Source organism: Melospiza georgiana, chromosome 13 (assembly GCF_028018845.1).
Source record: "Melospiza georgiana isolate bMelGeo1 chromosome 13, bMelGeo1.pri, whole genome shotgun sequence".
In the NCBI taxonomy this organism is placed as follows: Eukaryota; Metazoa; Chordata; class Aves; order Passeriformes; family Passerellidae; genus Melospiza; species Melospiza georgiana.
Window position 1 is genome coordinate 3,873,492 of NC_080442.1, and position 22,069 is coordinate 3,895,560.

Genomic DNA, 22,069 nt, shown 5'->3' on the forward strand with positions numbered 1-22,069 from the left:
CAGGGGTGGTGTTTGGTGCCTCAGCATCCTCCGAGGATGCTGAGAGATCTGCTGTGTTCTTCACTACAAATCAGCAATTTCACCCTGATTTGCCAAAGTCCTGCCCCTCTTGTCACCACCGTGCCTCAGTTTCCCCGCACAGAGTCTCTTGGTCTCTCTCACTCTGTGCCTGCAGCTGCTCATCCTGGACCCCTCCAGGGATTTATCCCGAGGGATTTTGGGGCTCTGTCCATCGGCAGCAGCGTGGGGACAGGCTGGGTGACACCCCGAGTGCTGGCTCACGTCACGTCCCCTTCCTCCCGCTCCTCCTCCTCCTCCTCCCTCGGGCACCGAGTCGGGCACAGGGCCTGGCTGTGTCAGCTCCATCCTGCCTCAAATTCCCGTGTGAATCACCATCCTGCAGGGCGTTATTGCCGTGGCACACGGGCACCTCTCCCTGCTGTGCCAGGAGGGAACGCGGCACAGGGAGCAGGACCGCGGGCTTTAAAAAAATCCCTGGAAAATCCAGCAGGAAAATCTCCTCTCCGCACCACTCAGTGGGATCCCAGCTGGACAGGGCCTGGGGAGAGCTGGGCTTTGTTTGAAAGGGCCATCTCCAAACTCACACATCCTTTGCTTTTCCATCCCTACCCATCACCTGCACCCCACACGGGCCCCAGAGCCAAATCATCCTTTCCTGGCTCCCCCTCTCCCTGCAGATTCTTTCTCTCCTCCATTAGGGGATATATAATTTTTATATATACATTAGCACTCCTTCCACGAGCTTTGGTCCTAAACACCCAAAAACCCCCCCAAAGGACCCCAATTCCAACTGCAGAGAGCCTTCCTCACCCTAAACACCCAAAATCCTTCAAATTCCAGCTGCAGAGAGCCTTCCTCACCCTAAACACCCAAAATCCTTCAAATTCCAGATGCAGAGAGCCTTCCTCACCCTAAACACCCAAAATCCCCTCAAAGCACCCCAATTCCAGCTGCAGAAAGCCTTGTTCACCCTAAACACCCCAAATCTCCTCAAAGGACCCAATCCCAGCTGCAGAGAGTTTTCCTTACCGTAAACACCCAAAATCCCCTCAAAGGACCCCGATTCCAGCTGCAGAGAGCCTTCCTCACCCTAAACACCCAAAATCCCTCAAATTCCAGCTGCAGAGAGCCTTCCTCATCCTAAACACCCAAAATCCCCTCAAAGGACCCCAATTCCTCACCCTAAACACCCAAAATCCCCTCAAAGGATCCCAATTCCAGCTGCAGAGAGCCTTCCTTGAAATAAACACCCCAAATCCTTCCAAATGACCCCAATCCAGCTGCAGAGAGCCTTCCTCGCCCTAAACACCCCAAAATTCCCTCAAAGCACCCCAATTCCAGCTGCAGAGAGCCTTCATCACCTTAAACCCCCCAAAATCCCAATTCCAGCTGCAGAGAGCCTTCCTCACCCTAAACACCTCAAAATCCCCTCCAAGGACCCCAGTTCCAGCTGCAGAGAGCCTTCCTTGAAATAAACACCCCAAATCCTTCCAAATGACCCCAATCCAGCAGCAGAGAGCCTTCCTCACCCTAAACACTCCAAAATCCCCTCGAAGGACCCCAATTCCTCACCCTAAACACCCAAAAATCCCCTCAAAGGACCCAATTCCAGCTGCAGAGAACCTTCCTCACCGTAAGCACCCAAAATCCCTCCACAGCACCCCGATTCCAGCTGGCTCCTCATTCCCTGGGTGGCAAACCCTCCATCCCGAGCAGAGGGGGTGCAATGAGCCCCCCACAACCGCTCTCTCATTGCTGCTTGGGGCTAATTAGCAGCTCTAATTAGGGCCCTTCCTCTCCATCCCCGGAGCACGGCCTTGCCAAGCCCTGGCATCCCTCCTCCCCCTCTCCACCATCGACTTTACCACCAGGACTATTTTTAGCGCCGTGTACAAAGCCATTCCCATCACCGTTCCGTGCCGTTCACCTCTCCCCCTTTCTCTCTCTCTTTCTCGCTCTATTTTTTTTTCTTTTTTTAATTATTTTTTTTTTCTTCTTCTGGGCACTCCAGGAATGAAGGCAAGGCTGGAAGATCCCCCGTGGGAATGGTGCGTGTGTGTGTGTGTGTGCCAGCGCCTTTGCTCGGGGCTCGCTCTCCACCAGCGGCGCGGAGCAGCACATGCTCTCCCCATGTGCCTGTTTACATGCTCTGTATGTCTGTCCGGCCGCATTTGTGTCACGGCTCGGCTGCAGACACCGCCCTGGGAGCCCCCCCAGCGCCTCCCTCCTCTTCCTCACCTCGCACAGCCCTCCTCCTCCTCCTCCTCCTCCCGGCGGGAATTGCAGCGCTGCTCTGCTGCTGGGAGATGCTGCCCCTTCTCCTCCTCTGGCAGAGCACTCGGGGCACCCCAAAACTCCTCTGTGCCCTTCTGTGTGTGCCGTGGGACAGAACCGTTCCCACCCCAAACCCTCATCCCTTGGGGTGTATGTTCTGGATGACAGGAACATTCCCATCCTAAATTCCCCGTCCCTTGGGATCAATGTTCTGGATGACAGGAACATTCCCATCCTAAATTCCCCATCCCCTGGGATCAATGTTCTGGATGACAGGAACATTCCCATCCTAAATTCCCCATCCCTTGGGATCAATGTTCTGGATGACAGGAACATTCCCATCCTAAATTCCCCGTCCCTTGGGATCAATGTTCTGGATGACAGGAACATTCCCATCCTAAATTCCCCATCCCTTGGGACCAGGGCTCTTTGTCCTGTGTGACCATTCCCACCCCAAATCCCCATCCCTTGGGATCAGGAGCTCTGTGTCCTGTGTGACCATTCCCACCCCAATTCCAATCCTTCAGGAGGGATGTTCTGGATGACAGAACCATTCCCATCCCCAAATCCTCATCCCTTAGGACCAGGGCTCTTTGTCCTGTGTGACCATTCCCACCCCAAATCCCCATCCCTTGGGGACAGGGGCTCTGTGTCCTGTGTGACCATTCCCACCCCAATCCCCATCCCTTGGGACGGATGTTCTGGATGACAAGAACATTTCCATCCCAATCCAAATCCTTCAGGATGGATGTTCTGGATGACAGGGCCATTCTCACCCCAAACCCCCCGATGGTGACTCTGGGCAGCCCCGTGCTCAGTGACACAAAGATGAGAACAGGGAATTTTGAGGGAATTGGGGGGACACCCCAGCAGCATCCCCCACTCCTGGCTTCCCTTCCCAGCAGCACTCAGGGGCTCCCAGGGGCTCTCCCAGGGCAAGGATGGTTTTTTAATCCTGTGGAGATGATGTCAGGCTTTGGGAGCTCAGAGGCTTGGTTCTATAGGAGTGGGGAGGCCTTCCATGGGAATGCCTCCCTAGGACAGGGAAATCTTTGGTTTCACTTCCATGACAAGCTGAGCTGCCACCCCTCTTCCTCAGCCAAGGCAAATTCCAGCTTTATGGAGTTGCGTAAATGCCAGAAATAATTTCATCTGGTAATTTACCACATTTTATCCTAAAGTTTCTTTATTCCCTCTGTCAGTGACATGGCAGCACTTCGATCCCCCTAAAGGATCTCCAGAGGGAATCCCACTGAAGGGATGCTTTTCTCAAGACCTTCAGGATATTTTCCCCCAAACTCCTGCGAGCTGGTGGTCCCTAACACCAGCAGGACTCTGGATTGATGTCCCCGGGGTGTCCCTGTGCCCATCCCAGGTGGCAGAGCGAAGGTGACCCTGCCCTTTGCCTGGGGTCAGAGCCGAGCGCGGCGGTTCCTGAGGTGGTGGTGCCTGTCCCCATCAGCACAAGTGACATTCAGCTGCCAAGTGCCGGCGTGACATCCCCGGCAGCAGCAGCAGAGCAGCAGCAGCAGCAGCAGCAGCAGCATTGGGCTGCCTGCTTGCTTTGGAAACGCCTTCTCATCTCCCTCCCGTGGCGGCTCTGGCGCACACGCATGCGGCTTTCCAGGATTCCCTCACCTACTCCTGTGGGGTCTCCAAAGGTTAAAAAAGGCTCGTGTTCCCTGCATTTCAGGGATCAGGCCTTCTGCTGCTTTATTGCCATGGCCCTGCAGGTCGAGGTCACTGAGCCTTCCCCTCTACAATCCAGTGAACCAGCCACTCCTGGGCCATTTGGAGCATCCTCTGGAGCATCCTCTGGAGCCTGGGCTGTGGTAACTGCGCCTTTGGAGCCAGTTACCTGGAAAGAAGAGCTGGAATGATCCCTCTCAGCATGGCAGAGGGAGCTGCTTGCTTCCAATTTAAATCAGGTGTCAACGCCAAGAGAGGATCCTCTTAACTTCCACCGTCTTGTCTGCGGCTGCGGCGGGGGGACGTCTCATCTCGCTGCCGTCTAATCCGTGGAGATGTGTGATATAGCATAAGCTAATATAATGGGTCATGCAAGGATTTACATCTCATTACGGCAGGTTAGAGTCCTGGCAGGAAGGATGACTCATCCTCACTTGAATATATTTCAGGGATGAGGAACGGTTCAGCCGCCCGAGGAAAGGCGAATGGGGAAATCAACCACCTCGGAGCGTCATTTCCCAGCTCGCTGCACCCTCTGATTGTCCCCCCGGCTCTGCCTCCAGGTGGGCCACCGGCCTCTCCAGGAAAAGCTGAGGGGATGGGAGAGCTGCAGAACCTCTCTGGAGGTCTTTGCCTTTTGCTCCATCCCTGTAAAACCCGGGCTGAGCGAGCATCCCCGCCACGAGGGTTGGGATCCGAGGCGCTGCCCGGCTTGTTTTCACCTCCTTGCCTTGGCCCGGCGGTTCTGCTCGTCAGGAGCTGTTTGCTCTTAGCTCCTCAGACAGGGAGGCTCCGTGGGAGCTGACCCATCTAACCCAGCTGGAAAAAATCGGTCCTGACTTCCAGTCTCTTATTGTTAATGGATGCTCGCAGCGAAATCCGGCGTGAGCGGAGCTCGCAGGACCAGCCACAGCTGAAATCTGCTCTGAGCCCACACGAAGCTCGGGCCAGCGCCCAGGGACACAAGCAGAGGTGCTGGTCCTTCTCTTTCCAGCCAGACTGATGGCCAGAACATGACCACACTGCTGGCAGTGGGACATCTGGGGGCTCCCAGCCTGTTTCTCACCAAGGCTGTGCCAGCTCATTGTGGGTTAAAATTAATTTTCCATGGGTTCTCCATGGGAAAGCGCTTAGGAGAGCCTGCGGATCGGTGTGAAAAGCAAAAATCATCACTTCAAAAAGCTGTTGAGGCTCCTGAGCTGCCAGCTCGGGGTAAGCAGCAGGAGCAGGGGCACCTGTGTGCTGGGGGATGCTGAGGGTGACACTGGGGTCGTGCCAAACAGAGGGACCTCCCTCGTCCCAGCATCGGTTTGCACGTTTGGGTGGACTCCAGGGAACTGCTGGCATCAATCAGGGGGCTCTGCTCTGCCGGGAGAGCCCTCACCCGGGACAAATCCCCCGTTGTCACCTCCGAGAGCGTGTCCCAATCCCTAAAAGCAGCGCACTGCCAAGCTGCCGGCCAGATTATTACCCTAGAAAAATGCATTATTTTTCGGTCTGTTTTCCTCTTAAGACATAATTTTACCTTGGGTGGGGGGATGGGAGGAGATGGGCCCATTCCCCCTCCCTCTGTCACTTTGTTCTGTCGCTTCCCAGCTGTTCCATCATTTTAATCTGCAGAGATTGTCTTTATATTTCGGGAATGAAATGATTTCCCACAAGCCGGGATTGGGGTTTGGATCCGCGCTCATTTTTCAGGAGCAGAGAAGAAAAAAGGGAGAAATGTCTGTTAAAGCCAGGCTGGCCATCTGGAAGGGAGGTGCGTGGCTGATGCCATTAATTGCTCACTCCCCAAGGCCTGGAATGAGGCTGCAGTCAAAGGGAAGAGCAGGAGTGGGAGTGGGGCTGGAGGGAGCCGGGGAATGATGCAACACAATCAATTCCTGCTCCATCCTCCTCCTCGTTTAGGTGATCAATGAACGCCCTCGTGCCTGTGTTCTGGGGGCTGAGAGCAGCTTCAGTATTAATTAATATAATAAAATCACAGGATCACAGAATCCCAGAATGGCTGGAGCCAGAAGGGACCATAAAGCTCCTCCAAGCTCCAAGCCCTGCCATGGGCACGGACACCTTGCACTGCCCCAGGTTGCTCCAAGCCTTGTCCAGCCTGGCCTCAGACACTTCCAGAGATGGGAATACTTCCAGGGATATCATTAATAGGATAAAGGGGATGGAACTTCTGGGCACCAGCCCTTGGATGGATGAGCAAACAACAGTTGTGACTGGTGCTGGTACATACGGCTTGTTCCCAGCGTCAAGCCCGGCTTTCCCTCCTGCCAGACCCCACGGATGGGGAACAGAGCGGGAGAAAGGGCGCTGGGGTGGGTTTGCTCCTCGCTGGGATGGAGCAGCCGGGAATCGCGGAGGGAAGGGCGTTCGGGGGGCTCCCCGCAGCCCCCACCGTGCCTCCATCCACCGCGGGGAGCTCCGGGGCTCCTGCTTCCTCCCGCGGGGGTGGCGGCACTCGCGGTGCCCGGGGCGGCTCGGGACGGCGGCGGCTCCGCCCGGGGGAGGGCGGCGGGGCCGGGGGAGGCGGCGGGGCCGGGCGGGAGGCGGTGCCGCCGCCGCCGTGCGGGGACACACACACCGGAGCCGTGCGAGCCCCGGTGCTGCAGCGCCCACTCCGCTCCCGGCCGGGACCGCTCCGCCATGGGCGGCCGGGCAGCGCGGCCCCGCTGACCCCGCACGCTCCGGCATCCCGGTACTCCCGGTACTCCTGGCATCCCGGCATCCCGGTACTCCCGGCATCCCGGCATCCCGGTACTCCCGGTACTCCCGGTACTCCCGGTACTCCCGGCATCCCGGTACTCCCGGTACTCCCGGTACTCCCGGCATCCCGGCATCCCGGCACTCCCGGCATCCCGGCATCCCGGCACTTCGGCGCTCCAGCATCCCGGCAACTCCGCTCTGCCGACCCCGGAGCTCCGGACTCGGCCGTCCCGGGAACTCTACTCCGCTGAGCCCGGTTCCTCCATCTCTCAGCACTCCGGCATCCCGGGAACTCCGCGCTCCACCGTGCCGGGAACTCCGCTGCGCTGACCGCTGGTCCCGGCTCCTCGGGAATCCGGTACTCTGTCACCTCGGGAATTCATCTCCGCTGACCCCATCTCCTCCATAACCCCGCGCCCCAGCTCCCCGGGAACCCATCTCCCCGTCCCTGGCTCCTCCCGGTACCCGCCACCCCGGGCACTCCTCTCTCCGCCATCCCGGGAATCCATCCCCGCTGAGCCCCTCTCCTCCGTGACCCCGGGGACTCAGCTCTGCTGACCCCGGCTCCTCATCGCTCGCTATTCCGCCTCCCGGGAAATCCAGCTCGGCTGATCCCGGCTCCTCAGGAATTCGGTACTGTGTGAGCTTGGCTCTGCCGATCCCTCATCCTCCATAACCCCGTATCCCCGCTCCCCGCTGACCGCGGCTCCTCCCCGGGATCTCATCTCCCCCGTCCCCACCTCCGCCTAACCCGGTGCCCCGCTCCCCAGGAGCCCAGCTCCGCTCATCCCGGCCCTTCCACCGCCCGGTGTCCCAGCTCCCCGGGCTCTCTGTACCCCAGCTGCCCCGGAGCTCATCCCGGTGTCCCAGCTCCCCGGGCTCTCGGTGCTCCGGCTGTCCCGGAGCTCATCCCGGTGTCCCCAGCTGCCCCCTAACCCGGCGCTCCTGCTCTCTGGGAGCTCCCATCCTCAGCATCCCGCTGAAATTCCCTGTGCCGGCTCTCCCGGAGCTCCCATCCTCAGCATCCCGCTGAAATTCCCTGTGCCGGCTCTCTGGGAGCTCCCATCCTCAGCATCCCGCTGAAATTCCCTGTCCCGGCTCTCCGGGAGCTCCCATCCTCAGCATCCCGCTGAAATTCCCTATCCCGCCCCCCCAGCACCGACCATTTCTGGGCTCCCTGGCTCTCCAGCTCACCCTTAGCCCCGTTCCCCCCACATCCCACCCCCGTCCGGCCCGGAGCCCCCCGGTGACCGCGGCTGTCCCGGCTGTCCCGGCTGCAGATCCGCGCTGCCCCCCGGCCCCCGGGCCCCCCGGAGGAGCGGCCATGGCGTTCATGGTGAAGAGCATGGTGGGGGGACAGCTGAAGAACCTCACGGGCGGCCTGGGCGGCGAGGAGAAGAGCGAGGGCGAGAAGTCTCCGGCCGAGGCGCAGGGCATGACCCGCGAGGAGTATGAGGAGTACCAGCGGCAGCTGGTGGAGGAGAAGTGAGTGCGGGCGGCACCGGCACCGGCACCGGCACCGGCACCGGCACCGGCACCGGCACCGGCACCGGCACCGGCACCGGCACCGGCAGGGGCTGAGCCCCGGGGTCCCTGCGGGAACGGGATGCTCCCGTTGCGGTCCCACATCCCCTGCATGGGAGATGGGGGGAGCCGGCGCTGGGGACAGCAGGACGGTGAGGGGGTTTGATGAGCCCCCTAATCCCTTAATCCTCTTCCTCGCCCGGGAGATGGGATTGTTTTCTCCTTCCAGGCTGCGCTGGGGGGGAGGAAATTGTGGGGAAACGGGACTTTTCAGAGAAAATGGGGGGTGCTGGGGTTGAGGGGGAGCGTGAACCCCGGGATGGGGGGCACGGGCCGTTGGTGAGTGCCCCGTGTGCTCCGCAGGATGGAGAGAGATGCCCAGTTTGCCCAGCGCAAGGCGGAGAGAGCCACGGTCAGGTCCCACTTCCGAGACAAGTACAGGCTGCCCAAGGTACGGCTGTGCTGGAGCGGGGCCGCGAGGGGAGCCCAGCTCCAGATGGAGCTCTGGAGGCCGGGGAAGGGACAAGGACTCCCTTGGCTGGCTGGGGTTTGAGCCTCAAAGCCCAAACACAAACAAATTCCCCTCAAAACCATCCTTCTTCCCAAACTTTGGCCGCTTTCCTTGCCCCTGAGCGCCACAGCCCACCAGCCCGAGACATTGGGACGCCCAGCCTTGCTTGATCCCCCTCTCCCTGGCTTTTTCCCCCTAAATCCAGCTGGGTGAGGGAAAACCACCTTCACCCCGGACTCCATGGGGCCGGGAGTGCAGCCAGGGTTGCACCTTCCTGGCTGGATTAGCCAGCTCAGCTCCTCTCCCCGGATTATTTGGCCAACGTCTCTCACCTAAACTCCGATTTTGGAATTTCCGCACGATGACCCATTCACTGAAAACAATTTAATCAAGGGATAATTCAGCCTTTCTTGGAATTGTCACAAGCTCCTCTGCCTCCAAACCCACCCCGTATTCAGGAAGAGTCGCTCAGTGGTGAATACCCCAAATTGGAGCTGGGCTAATATTAGTTCCGGAGGGTCAGCTAAGCCAAGTGAGATTGCTCTGATTGTTTGGTGTTGTTCAGGCAGCCTGGATTCACCCCCCTGCTTCCCACCCCCTTTTACAGCCAGGAAATAAACAGCTGGAGAATTTCTTTTACGCCCTGCCAAAAGCCAGAAAAGGGAGAAAAAGAAGAGAGATGGAGATTTATTTTATTCCCCAGGGGAAACTGGGATTTGTTTGGATCTGGCCCCACCATCCTTTCACTGCCTTCTCGTGCTTGAGATGTCCCTTCTCATCTCTTGACAAGTTTCTTCTGCTCATTACTGATCCCTCTTGGCAGCCGGGCTGCCTCATCCCGCGTCTCCCCGTGGCTCCGGGCTGGGAGCTGATCCCGACCGCCGCTGGGAGCAGGCGTTAAGCATAAGCCCAGCTTAATTAGGTGCCTAACTCCCTGTGGTGAGAGATAGAAACCAGCCTGCGCTGGTGCTGTGCGTGGGTTTCCATCTCGCCCCTCGCTGTGGGTGCCCAGGCTCTCCTCAGGCTCCGTCAGCATCCCACCCTCACCCCCAGGGACCTTCCCACATGGTCCTGGAGGTGGGAACACAGCCCTAAAACCCTCCTGTGGTGCTTCCAGGAGCCCCCTTCCCTCGGTGCCATCCCCCCTCCTGACTCTCTCCCGGCCCCTTCCAGAACGAGACGGACGACAACCAGATCCAGCTGGTGGGAGGCGACGTGGAGCTGCCCAAGGAGCTGGCCAAGATGATCGAGCAGGACAACGAGGAGGAGGAGGAGAAGAACTCGGTGATCGGGCAGCTCAGTAACATCCAGAACCTGGACCTTGATTCCTTGAAGGACAAAGCCTCGGCCACGCTAGAGGACCTGAAGCAGTCGGCGGAGAAGTGCTCCGTGATGTGACGGGGCTGAGCAGGGAGGGGACGCAGCGCAGGCTCTGGCGGGGGCTGCTGCCTCAGCGGGGACCCCAGCCACGTTGTCACCCTTGCCGTGTGTCACCCGGCTCCCCCTGAGCCGCGTGGCCCCTCGAGCCCCTGCCCCAGGTGTCCCTGATGTGTGGCTTTCGTTCCGTTCTCTGGCTGAGGTTAGAGCCAGGAGCCAGCATGTGTCCCCCCCGTACCCCACGGCCTCCCCCGTGCCCGGGCAGGGGTGTCTGCAGCCAGAGCCGGGGAGGTGGCAGCAAGGACAGTGACCCTGGGGTGTGAGTGACCTTGGAGTGTGATTGGAGAGTGACAGACCTTGGAGAGTGATTGACCTCAGGATGTGACTGACCTTGCAGTGTGACTGGCCTTGCAGTGTGACAATGGGACTCCCAGCCTTGCTGGATCCCCCTCTCCCTCACTTTTTCCCCCTAAATCCAACTGGGAAACCACCTTCACCCCAGACTAACCCTAGCCCACACTGACCTTTCAGTGTGACAGACCTCGGGGTGTGACTGACCCTGCAGTGTGACTGACCTTGGGGCACGATTGACCTTTCAGTGTGACAGACCTTGTGGTGTGATTGACCTTGCAGTGTGACAAACCTTGCGGTGTCACTGACCTCGCAGTGTGATTGACCTTTCAGCGTGACAGACCTCGGGGTGTGATTGACCTTTCAGTGTGACAGACCTTGTGGTGTCACTGACCTTGCAGTGTCACTGACCTTGCAGTGTGACAAACCTTGGGGTGTGACTGACCTTGCAGTGTGACAGACCTTGGGGTGTGACTGACCTTTCAGTGTGACAGACCTTGGGGCACGATTGACCTTGCAGTGTGATTGACCTTTCAGTGTGACAGACCTTGGGGTGTGATTGACCTTTCAGTGTGACAAACCTTGGGGTGTCACTGACCTTGCAGTGTCACTGACCTCGCAGTGTCACTGACCTTTCAGTGTGACAGACCTTGCAGTGTCACTGACCCTGCAGTGTGATTGACCTCAGAGTGTGACTGACCTTGCAGTGTGACTGACCTTGGGGCATGATTGACCTTGCAGTGTGATTGACCTTTCAGTGTGACAGACCTTGGGGTGTGATTGACCTTTCAGTGTGACAAACCTTGCAGTGTCACTGACCTTGCAGTGTGACTGACCTCAGAGTGTGACTGACCTTGCAGTGTGATTGACCTTAGGGTGTGACAGACCTCGGGGTGTGACTGACCTTGCAGTGGGATTGACCTTTCAGTGTGACAGACCTTGGGGTGTGACTGACCTCAGAGTGTGATTGACCTTGCAGTGTGATTGACCTTGCAGTGTGACTGACCCTGCAGTGTGACTGACCTCAGAGTGTGACAGACCTTAGGGTGTGACAGACCTCGGGGTGTGACTGACCTTGCAGTGTGATTGACCTTGGGATGTGACAGACCTCGGGGTGTGACTGACCTTGCCGGTGTGGCCCCACTGAGCTGCAGCTCTGCCTCCACTCAGCCTCCCAGGAGCGAGCGGGAGGCTCGGATTTGCCTCGCAAGGACGAGGCAGGCTGTGGAGCACCCCCCTCGCTGCATCCCCATCCCCATCCCCCGAGAAACAGCCTCCCATCCCTGCCAGGAACAGCAGCCCCGTGCCCTTGAGGGCCCCTCTGGAGGAGCCAGCCGGGAAGGACCTGCCATCCGATCCCTGTGGGAAGGGGGGTGCTGAAGCCTGAATTGACACCAGAGAGGAGCAAAAGCCCTCGCCGGTGCTGAGCTGAGCCCGCAGCAGCCCTTGCCCGGAGCAGAGCCGTCCCTCTCCTGGGGTGGGATCCTGTCCTTGTTCCTGCCAGGAGAAGGACAAAGCCATGTGGGGAAATCTCCCCGTCCTCCCGCTCGTCGTGCTGTAGTCGTGCCGTGCTCGGTTGAGTGTCCCTCCCCTCCTGTGCTGTCCCCGTGCCATGGTACTGTTATAACCGGTGGAATAAATACCAGGAGATGTCTATGCATTCACTTTTCTCCCCCAGCTCTGTTTTCCTGGGCAAATTTTTCGATTTTCCTGGTGCTGGGGGAAAAAAATGTTCCTATTTTCCTGGCAGCAGAATCCCAAAGAAAGCTCCTCTCCTGGCTGCGCTCACACTTGGGACTAAGGGGATGCTACAAGCAGCTCATTGGCAGCAGTCAGGTTTAAAACAAACAGAATTCCCGTTTTTCTGCAGGGTTTTTTTTGCTATTTTAATACAAAACCTTCAGAACTCTGAGTCTCAGGGGCACTGCAGGATGCCCAGTGGAGGCACTGCTCCAAGCAAGGACACTCTGCAGGGATGAGCCCGAGCCCGAGCAGGTGTGACCCAGCCCTGGTGGCATCCCGGCAGGCAGGGGGCTCCTGCGGTGAGGCTTCCTGCAAGAACTTGGCACGGGCTGGGAATTCATCGCTCCAAATCCCGTGGGAGCTGATGAGCTGCAGTTCGGTTTTGCGAGAGTCGTCCAGGAAAACACAGGAGAGGGTGCTGGGAAACTGATTTATCATCATCATCATTTTATTTTATTTTATTTTATTTTATTTTATTTTATTTTATTTTATTTTATTTTATTTTATTTTATTTTATTTTATTTTATTTTATTTTATTTTATTTTTACTGTTGGTGCTGGATCAAGCCATGCTGCACCAAGGGATTTCTCTCTGCCCCCAGCCCCCTGATAATCCTGTGCCAGGGCCAGGTCGTTCTGGGAAACTCCTGATGACCATTCCCAAGAGGACAGACAGACAGACAGACAGGCAGAGGCAGCTCAGGCGTGGACACACATCCTCCCAGCCCTCCAGCCCCCGGGAGCAGGGGATTCCAGCAGCTCCAGGGATGTGTGCTCCCATCAGATCCCAAATTCAGCGCTGGGAGCAGCTTCAGCCCTGCAAGGAGATCATACCTGATGAGGATCAGCCCGAGCTGCTCAAATCCCCACCAGGAAAGGGAGAGCAGGGAGCGGGCACGGCCCCAGCCCAGCCCTCGCTGCTTAAATCCCGAGGGAGAGAGCGGGATCCGAACCGGGGAGGGGACCACGGGGCTGGGATGGAGCGGGAGAGGCTGGGATGGAGGGATGAGGTCGGAATGGGGGGATGAGAGGCTGGAATGGAGAAAGGAGAGGCTGGGATGGAGGGATGACGCCGGGATGGAGGCAGCAGGGGCAGGCTCCCTCTCCTGCCCTTTCCCTGCCCACCGAGGATGCATCAAGGCTCACCCGATGGGAGAGCAGGATCCCAACCACAGCAGGGAACCACGGGGCTGGGATGGAAGGAGGAGAGGCTGGGATGGGGGGAGGAGAGGCTGGGATGGGAATGAGAGGTCGGGATGGAGGGATGAGAGGTCGGGATGGAGGGATGAGAGGTCGGGAGGGGGGTGAGAGGCTGGAATGGAGGGAGGAGAGGATGGGATGGAGGAAGGAGAGGTGGGGATGGAGGGATGAGAGGGCGGGATGGGGGTAAGAGGTCGGGATAGAGGAAGGAGGGGCTGGAATTGGGGGATGAGGCTGGGATGGGGGAGGAGAGGCTGGGATGGAGGGAGGAGAGGATGGGATGGAGGAAGGAGAGAATGGGATGGAGGGAGGAGAGGTGGGGATGGGGGTGAGAGGCTGGGATGGAGGAAGGAGAGGATGGGATGGAGGGAGGAGAGAATGGGATGGAGGGAGGAGAGGTGGGGATGGAGGGAGGAGAGGATGGGATGGGGGAGGAGAGGATGGGATGGGATGGGATGGGGGAGGAGAGGATGGGATGGAGGGAGGACAGGCTGGGATGGGGGCAGCAGGGGCAGGCTCCCCCTCCTGCCTTTTCCCTGCCCTCCAAGGATGCATCAATGCCCATCCCACGGCAGAGCAGGATCCCAGCCGGAGCCGGGGATGCAGCCCCGCGGTTCATCCCCCCAGAACCAGCCCGGATCCTCTCCCGCACCTTTCCCTGTCCCCCCCCCCCCCGTGCCCGACCCCTGGGCTGCGCTCGGCGCCCCCCCGGCCCACGTGAGCCGCGCAAAGGCCGCGTGAAGCTCAGCGCGTTTATTTTAGGAGGCTCCATGACCCCCAGGCATGCGAACAGCCAGGCAGCCCCCGCTGCCCCCGCCCCGCTCCCGAGACGTGTTAAGGCTCAGCAGAGCGTTCCCGGCAGAGCCGAGCGGCGCCGGCGCCGGGGATGCTGCGGTGCCCGCTGTCCCTGCTGCCCCTGCTGCCATCGCTGTGCCCGCTGTCCCTGCTGCCATCGCTGTGCCCGCTGTCCCTGCTGTGCCCGTTGTGCCCGCTGTCCCTTCTGCCCCTTTTGCCCCTGGTGCCCCTGCTGTCCTTGCTGCCATCGCTGTCCCTGCTGCCACCGCTGGGTCACTGCCTGCACTGGGGAGGAGAGGCTGGGATGGAGGAAGGAGAATTTGGGATGGGGATGAGGGGTTGGGACGGAGGGACAAGAGGTTGGGATGGAGGAGAGGTCGGGATGGAGGAATGGGGCTGGGATGGAGGGAAGAGAGGCTGGGATGGAGGAATGGGGCTGGGATGGAGGGAAGAGAGGCTGGGATGGAGGGATGAGGCTGGGATGGAGGGATGAGGCTGGAATTGGGGGATGAGAGGCTGGGATGGAGGGATGAGAAGTCAGGATGGAGTGAAGAGAGGCTGGAAAGTAAGGATGAGGCTGGGATGGAGAGAGGAGAGGTCAGGATGGAGGGAGGAGAATTTGGGATGGGGATGAGAGGTTGGGACGGAGGGACAAGAGGTTGGGATGGAGGAGAGGTCGGGATGGAGGAATGGGGCTGGGATGGAAGGATGAGTCTGGGACTGGGGGATGAGAAGCTGGGATAGAGGGAGGAGAGGCTGGGGTGGAGGGATTAGAGGTTGAGATGAGGGTGAGAGGTTGGGATGGAGGGAGGAGAGGTTGGGATGGAGGGATTAGAGGTTGGGATGGAGGGTGGAGTGGCTGGGATGGGGGGATAAGTCTAGGATGCAGGGAGGAAAGACTGGGATGGAGGAAAGAGAGGTTGGGATGAGGGTGAGAGGTCAGGACGGGGATGAGAGGCTGGGATGGCGGTGAGAGGTTGGGATGGAGGAATGAGGTCAGAAGGGGCAGGCAGCCCCTCCTGCCTTTTCCCTGCCCACCAAGGAATCCATCCCAGTTTCCCAGTTCCTGCTGCTGTATCCCGAGCATCCCTGCAGCCTCCACGTCATACGACTGCTCCGGGCATCAACACACAGACTGAAAATCTTAAAGCAAAGAATAAGTGTGGATTAAAGCAGAAAATATTGTTTTTCTCTCTCTCTTTTATAGGTCTTCTGTCATTCCCTCACCTATGGGGCTGGGATTGGGATAGGTTTGTCCAAGTAAGCTCTTGCTGGTTGCTGGAAGACGCTGGCAGTAACAAATTTTGTCAATAAAATAAAATAACCTTTATTGATCAAATCACACAAATTTTATTGACAAAACTCCTGCCCTCCTGCACCAGCCCATTGCTCAGCTGGCTGCAGGATCTTCCTCCTTCCCAGTGGTGAGTGTGGGACGAGTGAGTGGTTTCCCCAATGGATAAAGCATTAAATGAGCAATTGTTAAAGTGCTGAAACAAATGAGCTGCCACGGAAGGCTGGGGAATCTCCCTTCTCCTTTTGCAGGCAATTAAACTTCCCTGAGAGTGGCTGTGGGAAGGGATAGCCCATCCATGCAGCCACTGCTGGTCCAACAGCCAGGATTAATCCAGATTACAGAGCCCTGGGGAAGCCCAAGGCTGGCTCCACGCTGACCCAGCTGTCCCCAGCCCATCGTGTGCCTGACCTCGTGTCACCCCACGCGCTGGCACCGCCAGGGTGACAACACAGCTGACACTCCCCACCTCTCTGGGTGACAATGCAGCCCCAAGAGCCACCCTGTGAGGGCTGGGAGAGCCCTTGGGAAGGGCTGGGTGGTGGCATGGGTGGGACTGGAGGGGAGCAGCTCCTCCCTGAGCAGCAGAGTGACAAAGGCCATGCTGCCAGGCTGGACACTGCTCCCTTCGTGCCGTCTTCCTGTGGGAAATCCAGGACTCTTGGACAACTAATCAATATATAATTTTTTACATCTATATATAAAAATATAAGTAGAATCCATTTAATGTTTATATTATGTATTTATTTTATACATTTTAACTCTACTGCACACCCTGCTCACACATTTCTTATTGGTGTCTTCGCTTGTCCCCGTGCTCTGCATGCACTTCTCAGAATACGTGATTGGTGGCAGTCCAGGTGGCTCAAAGCTGTCTGTTACCTTTTTCTTGTACTCTTGGAATTCAGTTTCTTTTCTTCTTGCTTGTTTTAGCACAGTTTATGTCTTAGTAAAATTGATTCATTCTAGAGAGCCCTGAGAAAATCCTGGTAAGAGCAGCTACAAGCGAAACAACCGGTGCACCTTGCTGTGGCAGACATCTTTTCATGAAAAATCCTTTCCTTAGGATTTTTCCTCCTGAGAAGCTGGGAGGCCTCAGGAACAAAATGTAAACATTGATTATCTGCTGCTGTGGGATGCAACAGGTGCATCTGGGATTGGTTCATGTGGTTGTTTGGAATTAATGGACAATCACAGTCAGCTGGCTTGGACTCTCTGTCCGAGACAGAAGCTTTGTTATCATTCTTTCCTTGCTATTCTTCTGATGAAATCCTGTCTTCTATTCTTTCAGTATAGTTTTAATGTAAAATATATATCATAAAACAACAAATCAAGCCTTCTGAAACACGGAGTCAGATCCTCATCTCTCCCCTCACCCAAGAACCCCTGTGAACACCGTCACACACTGCTCAGACACATGGCTCACCTTCCCTCGGTGACACCTGGGCAGCCAAAAACCCCAGTGCACAGGTGACACTGACACCCACCCCGGCCCCCCCAGCCCCAGGGGAGCACCCAGAGGCTCACGCTGTCCCCCAGGGCTGGGGCTGGGCTGGGGCAGGGCCGTGCTGGCGGCCGAGCGTGAAGGCAGATGCGATTATCCGCGCCGGCTGCCACAGCCGCCACGGGCCGGGGGAGGACACGGGCTGGGAAAGCGCTTCAAAGCCTCAGGGTATAATCTCTGCTCGGAATAATGACGATAATAAGAGTAAAAAGAGATAAAAAAGAGTAAAAAAAAGATACTGAAGCGCCTCGTCGCATCTGCCCGGGAAGCTCCGCGCTGGTTTGAGCACGGAGCAGCCGGCGCTGGGGTGGGATGTGGGGGGAGGCTGTCTTGGGAAGAGGTCACGGCTCAGAATAGCTGTGGGACACCCCAAAAATCCCCCTGTTGCTCGCCTCAGCCCTTCTGCTTTCCCTCACGGCCCTTCCTCACCCGCCACAAAAATCTGTTGGAGAAAACAGGATTTTACGTAATGGGTCGTGTCGTTCTGCTCCGTGTTTTCCACACACGCACAAAAAAAAAAGTAAAAAGATGGGAAGTGAAAACAAGGTCAAACCTTGCTTTGGCTGCCTCGTGTCCCTGGGGAGCACAGGAAGGGAGAGCACTGCTGGAGCAGAGGAGGGGACACCCCAGCTCTGCTCCTGGGGGAACAGCGACCAGGTCCCCTGCCCACCCCAATGGCTCCAGGACCCCAGGCAGCCTCTGGGTCCTGGGGACCCCTCTTAGGCTTAAACCACAAACCTGAGCGCAGAGGAGGTGGAGAAATCAAAATTAAAATTTATTAAAGACAATAAATTACATTCCCTTGAGATACAGCAGATTTTTGAGACAAATACCTTGTTTTGCAGGACAGGCAACATCAGCACCCCGTAACAACGACTCCTGGGAGCATGATTTGGATGCTGGGGGTGCCAGGGCCCTGAGGAGTGGAGCAGGGCAGGCAGGATGCTGAGAGTGTCTCCCTGAAGGTGACTGACTCGATGGGTCCCCGCTGAGCACTGCTCACTGATGGTGCAGCCAGCACCTGTCAGGCTCCAGGTTTAGGAAGGAAAAGCCTCATTCCCAGTGCTCCAGCAGTGAGAGGCAGGCAGGTATGGCCGGGCTGGGCCAGTGCAGTGGCTGCTGGATGGAGGCCGGACGAGCAGCACTGGATGCAGAGGTAGATGCTGGGCGAGGAAGGCACAGCGGAGCATCCCTGCCCACCCTCAGCTCCCGGCCGGATTTGTGGGCTCCCCCAGAATTTGGGAGGTGGAAGAACCACCCAGCTGAAAAAGCAGGGGGGATGCCCTGCCAGAGCCCAGTGCCAGGATAAAAATACCCTTCCCGTGGAGCCAGCGGAGGGAATTAGAGTGGAATAACCCGCCCGCTGTGCCAGGGGAGGCTGCGGCAGCAGACGGCCGAGGCAGGGCTGGCAGGGAAATGAGCCAGCGCCTGCGAGAGGGGCAGATGGCCCTGCTGGCCCCCCTGGGGCTGGCAGCCCGAGGGTGACCCCCCAGGTGCCAGCCCTGGGGGCGTGGGGGATGGATACCAAAGCCTTCCCTTGGCGTCTCCCGGCAGGGCAGCGAGCAGCGTCCGGCAGGGCAGCTCCGGGGGTCACTGCAAGGTACAGGCTGTGCCAGGGCACAGGGGGCACTCACCGGGCTGTCCCCACCGCTGCCACCCCTGGGAGGGCTCCCGGGGGCACAGGGCCCGTGCTGGGTGGGGTTGGGATCAGCCTCGGGCTGGGGAATATTCCCCAAACCCGTGGCAAAGGGCACTCACCGCTCCGGACGGACTCTGCCAGCGCCTCCTTGCCCATGGATTGTGCCTCCCGCATCTGCCAGGGGAGAGGGGCATTTTCCAGCCTCCATCCCCCCCCCCAGCATGCTCCAAGCCTCCCCCAGACATCCTACCTTGATCTGATCCTTCAGGTACTCGGCTCGGGCCATCAGGGTCTGGATCTGGTGGGGAGAGAGAGAGAGGACACAGTCCCTGAGGGCCAGGCCAGCGGGGACAGCAGTGTCCCAGGGCTGGCACTACTCACCTCAGCGTGGAGCAGCTCCCGCCGCCGCCCCGCCGGCTCCGCTGCAGGGGAAACGTGCCAGGGCATGAGGGATGGCAGCAGGACCCATCCCTGCCCTACAAGCCCGGCCTCAGCCCCAACTCACCGGCCAGGAGCAGCAGCAGCTCCCCCAGGCTCTGCTGGTACAGCTCCAGGGCGTCACTGTCATCCCTGCCCTCCTCCTCCTGCAAGAGGCCCCGTGGGCTGGCTGGGGTTGGTGGGGTCCAGCAGCCCCCTCCTCACCAGGTGTGCACCTCCCCCTCCCCTCGATGGGTGAGGGGACCCCCAGGGCCACCCCTCACCTTGGCAATGGCAGCTGAGGCCACTTCCAGCGCCGCGCAGAGCCGAGGTTTGTCCTTGGCCATCTCTGCAAGGGGACACAGGGATTGCCCAAAACCTTCACCCTTCAGCCCAAAACCCCACCACGGCCCCTCTGCTAGCCCTGACACCAGGGCAAAAATCACTGCCTACCTTTAAGGAGCTCCCTGGCCGGGTTTCCTTTCTCCAGGAGGTTCTTGTTGCTAGAGGTGACCAACACCTTCAGCTCCTCTGCTCGGGAGATGTACTGCCTCACCTGTGCACGTTTTGGGGGTGAAGAGACCCCCAATATGGGGTGCAGAGGGTGGGGGTGCTGCCCTCACCCCCCCAGGGGTTTTGGCTCACCTTGGCCCGGATGGCTTCTTTGCGCCGCACGTCGCTCTCATCTAAGGGGGAGAACAACCAAACACAGGGGTGGGCGGGCTAAAAATTGGCATCCCTCGGGGTCTGCCCCCCCAGAAATACACCCAGACCCCACACAACCCTCGGGAGGGACTCACAGTGCAGTGCTGGCACAAAATACTCCAGGGCTTTGCGGTAGAGGGAGAAGGCGGCAGCGGCGTCTCCCTCCTGATCCTTCCTCACCGCCTCCACCACCAGGTCGGTCTGGGGGACACAGGGGGGGTCTCAGGGCTTGGAACGCCCCCGTGGGCAGGCAGCAGCCCCCAGCCCCGCTCACCGCCTTGCCCAGGCTCTCGGGGCCGGGCACGTGCTCCATGTCCACGAAGGGGTGGGCAAAGAAGCTCTCGAAGGAGATGCGCTTGCGAGGGTCCCTCTCCAGCAGCTGCCCCAAGAGATCCCGGCATTCCAGAGACAGCTGGGGCCGGCTGGGAAGCTGGGGAGGGAAGGGGCTGAGCCCACTGAGGGCTGTGAGACCCCCCTTCCCCATCCCATCCCATCCCATCTCACCCCACGTTACCTCCACAGCCCGATCACTGCGGATTTTCTCCTCCAGCTCAGCAAAGGAGCGGGAAGCAAAGGGTGGCTTCCCAAAAAGTGCTTCTGTGGGGGGAAAAGGAGAGGTGGGGGGAGATGGAGAGGGGATAACCAGCCCTGAGTAGAGCCCCCCGAGGCAATAAGAGCCAAACCCACCATAAAGGATGACACCCACAGACCAGAGGTCCACGCGGGCGTCGTAGTGCTGCCGGCACACCATCTCGGGGGCCATGTAGAGCGGGGAGCCGCGCAGCACATGCTTCTCGTCCCACGGGGACATGTACTGGGCAAAGCCGAAATCTGCCGGGCACAGAGCTCATGAGGGCACAGGGAGAAGGGATTTGCCCCCTGCCAGCCCCTGCCAGGGGATGCTCTGACCTGCCAGCTTCAGCTGCGGGTTCTCCGGGGCGCTCAGCAGGATGTTCTGCGGCTTCAGGTCCAGGTGGGAGATGTTGTGGTCGTGGAGGAACTTCAGGGCACAGGCTGGGCGGGTGGATGGGCACGTGAGAGCACAGCCCCGCACCCCAAAGCCCTGGGGGAGGGTCCCCAGCAGAGGCAGGGTGGGAGGCAGGCGGGGTGTCCTCACCGAGCTGCTGCAGGAAGACACGAGCCACCTTCTCGGGGAGCATCCGGCGCGTGCGGATGAAGCGGGACAGGTCCCCCCCGGCACAGAACTCCATGATCAGGTAGATGTGGTCACTGTCCCACTGCGAGGCAACGAGACCCTGCTGTGCCACCCACACAGCTTCACCTGGACCAGTTTGCCCAGTTGCTGGCACCAAGCCCCACAGACACACCCGTGGGAAGTGGGGATGGATCCAAGACAGAGCAGCTCCGGCTCAGAGTCCCCACGGGAAGCCCCCAGCCCACCTGGAAGTCCTTGAGCTCCACAATGTTGGGATGGCGGATGGTCTTGAGGATCTCGATCTCTGTCAGCAGGTTCTCCACCGATGCCCGGTTCAGGCTCCTCTTGTTGACGCACTTGATGGCCACCACCTCACGCGTGTCCCTCTGCCAGGAGGGGACAACGCTGGACCCCCACCCAAACAGCCACCGTGGGTGGGGAGGGAAGGGAAGGGAAGGGAAGGGAAGGGAAGGGAAGGGAAGGGAAGGGAAGGGAAGGGAAGGGAAGGGAAGGGAAGGGAAGGGAAGGGAAGGGAAGGGAAGGGAAGGGAAGGGAAGGGAAGGAACCCCTGCAAGGGGGCAGCAGGTGCCAGGCAAGGGCTGTGGGGGTGGTACCCCAGGTTAAGGGCTGGAAAACGGGGGTGGTACTCCGTGTGGAGGGCCGGAAATCGGGAGTGGTACCCCATGTGGAGGGCTGGAAGTCAGGGGTGGTATCACATGTGGAGGGCTGGAAATCGGGGGTGGTATCACATGTGGAGGGCTGGAAATCGGGGGTGGTACCCCATGTGGAGGGCTGGAAATCGGGGGTGGTATCACATGTGGAGGGCTGGAAATCGGGGGTGGTATCACATGTGGAGGGCTGGAAATCGGGGGTGGTATCACATGTGGAGGGCTGGAAATCGGGGGTGGTACCCCATGTGGAGGGCTGGAAATCGGGGCTCCCACGCGGGTGGGGGGGGCAGATTCCGAAGCAAAAAGGCGACCCCCGCGGCGGGCTCGGCCCTACCTTCCTGTAGGCCTTGTAGACGGTGGCGTAGGTGCCGGAGCCGAGGGGCTCGGTGAGGATGAACTCGTCGAGGCGCGGCGGGGCCCAGGCGGGCCCGGCCATGGCCCCTCCGGTGCCCCGGTGCCGGCACTCGGGGCCCGGGAGTCGCTTCCGCCT

General features: G+C 59.2%; 3 protein-coding genes across 53 annotated transcripts; 1 reads left to right on the plus strand and 2 right to left on the minus strand.

Moving 5' to 3' along the window:
* The first annotated feature begins 6,849 nt into the window (after nt 1–6,849).
* CPLX3 (complexin 3) lies at nt 6,850–10,143 on the plus strand. The gene is made up of 4 exons (XM_058033364.1): nt 6,850–7,051; nt 7,974–8,178; nt 8,581–8,668; nt 9,902–10,143. Exons 2-4 carry the CDS (start codon nt 8,018–8,020, stop codon nt 10,124–10,126), a joined length of 474 nt encoding a protein of 157 aa, XP_057889347.1. The 5' UTR covers nt 6,850–7,051; nt 7,974–8,017; the 3' UTR covers nt 10,127–10,143.
* LOC131088906 (uncharacterized) lies at nt 8,872–12,106 on the minus strand. Of its 50 annotated transcripts, none has more exons than XM_058033332.1 (8): nt 11,565–12,106; nt 11,514–11,530; nt 11,395–11,479; nt 11,344–11,360; nt 11,293–11,309; nt 11,140–11,241; nt 10,851–11,020; nt 10,562–10,697 (listed from the first exon to the last, which is right to left on the minus strand). In XM_058033332.1, exons 1-8 carry the CDS (start codon nt 12,068–12,070, stop codon nt 10,562–10,564), a joined length of 1,050 nt encoding a protein of 349 aa, XP_057889315.1. In that variant the 5' UTR covers nt 12,071–12,106. The 50 variants fall into 50 exon arrangements, 39 of the variants coding, with proteins under 39 accessions (XP_057889312.1, XP_057889315.1, XP_057889317.1 ...); XM_058033334.1 differs by lacking the exon at nt 11,293–11,309 and adding an exon at nt 11,276–11,292 and having other exon boundaries at nt 11,140–11,173; nt 11,208–11,241; nt 11,327–11,411; nt 11,463–11,530; XM_058033339.1 differs by lacking the exon at nt 11,293–11,309 and having other exon boundaries at nt 10,562–10,714; nt 10,868–10,935; nt 10,970–11,054; ... (2 more) ...; nt 11,310–11,411; nt 11,463–11,530.
* A 5,647-nt stretch (nt 12,107–17,753) lies between these two features.
* Nucleotides 17,754–22,055, minus strand: ULK3 (unc-51 like kinase 3). 2 transcript variants are annotated; one of them, XM_058033453.1, is made up of 16 exons: nt 21,914–22,055; nt 21,154–21,294; nt 20,870–20,990; nt 20,662–20,766; nt 20,440–20,583; nt 20,267–20,349; nt 20,027–20,182; nt 19,848–19,953; nt 19,693–19,733; nt 19,501–19,603; nt 19,332–19,396; nt 19,136–19,214; nt 19,012–19,052; nt 18,881–18,928; nt 18,750–18,804; nt 17,754–18,584 (listed from the first exon to the last, which is right to left on the minus strand). In XM_058033453.1, exons 1-16 carry the CDS (start codon nt 22,013–22,015, stop codon nt 18,016–18,018), a joined length of 1,959 nt encoding a protein of 652 aa, XP_057889436.1. In that variant the 5' UTR covers nt 22,016–22,055; the 3' UTR covers nt 17,754–18,015. The 2 variants fall into 2 exon arrangements, with proteins under 2 accessions (XP_057889436.1, XP_057889437.1); XM_058033454.1 differs by having other exon boundaries at nt 18,492–18,598.
* Between the last annotated feature and the right edge of the window lie 14 nt (nt 22,056–22,069).

Bases quoted from the DNA above. Each gene is read 5' to 3' on its own strand.
- CPLX3 (XM_058033364.1), top strand. From the start codon at position 8,018: ATGGCGTTCATGGTGAAGAGCATGGTGGGGGGACAGCTGAAGAACCTC. The intron at 8,179-8,580 runs GTGAGTGCGGGC...TGTGCTCCGCAG, and splicing joins CGGCAGCTGGTGGAGGAGAA to GATGGAGAGAGATGCCCAGT. The intron at 8,669-9,901 runs GTACGGCTGTGC...GGCCCCTTCCAG, and splicing joins ACAAGTACAGGCTGCCCAAG to AACGAGACGGACGACAACCA.
- LOC131088906 (XM_058033323.1), bottom strand. From the start codon at position 12,070: ATGGCACGGGGACAGCACAGGAGGGGAGGGACACTCAACCGAGCACGG. The intron at 11,242-11,292 runs GTCAGTCACACT...TCACACTGAAAG, and splicing joins AAGGTCAGTCACACTCTGAG to GTCAATCACACCCCAAGGTC. The intron at 11,021-11,139 runs GTCAATCACACT...TCACACTGAAAG, and splicing joins AAGGTCAGTCACACTCTGAG to GTCAATCACACCCCAAGGTC.
- ULK3 (XM_058033453.1), bottom strand. From the start codon at position 22,015: ATGGCCGGGCCCGCCTGGGCCCCGCCGCGCCTCGACGAGTTCATCCTC. The intron at 19,734-19,847 runs GTGAGTCCCTCC...TCTCCCCCTTAG, and splicing joins TTTTGTGCCAGCACTGCACT to ATGAGAGCGACGTGCGGCGC. The intron at 18,805-18,880 runs GTAGGATGTCTG...CTCCCCTGGCAG, and splicing joins ACCTGAAGGATCAGATCAAG to ATGCGGGAGGCACAATCCAT.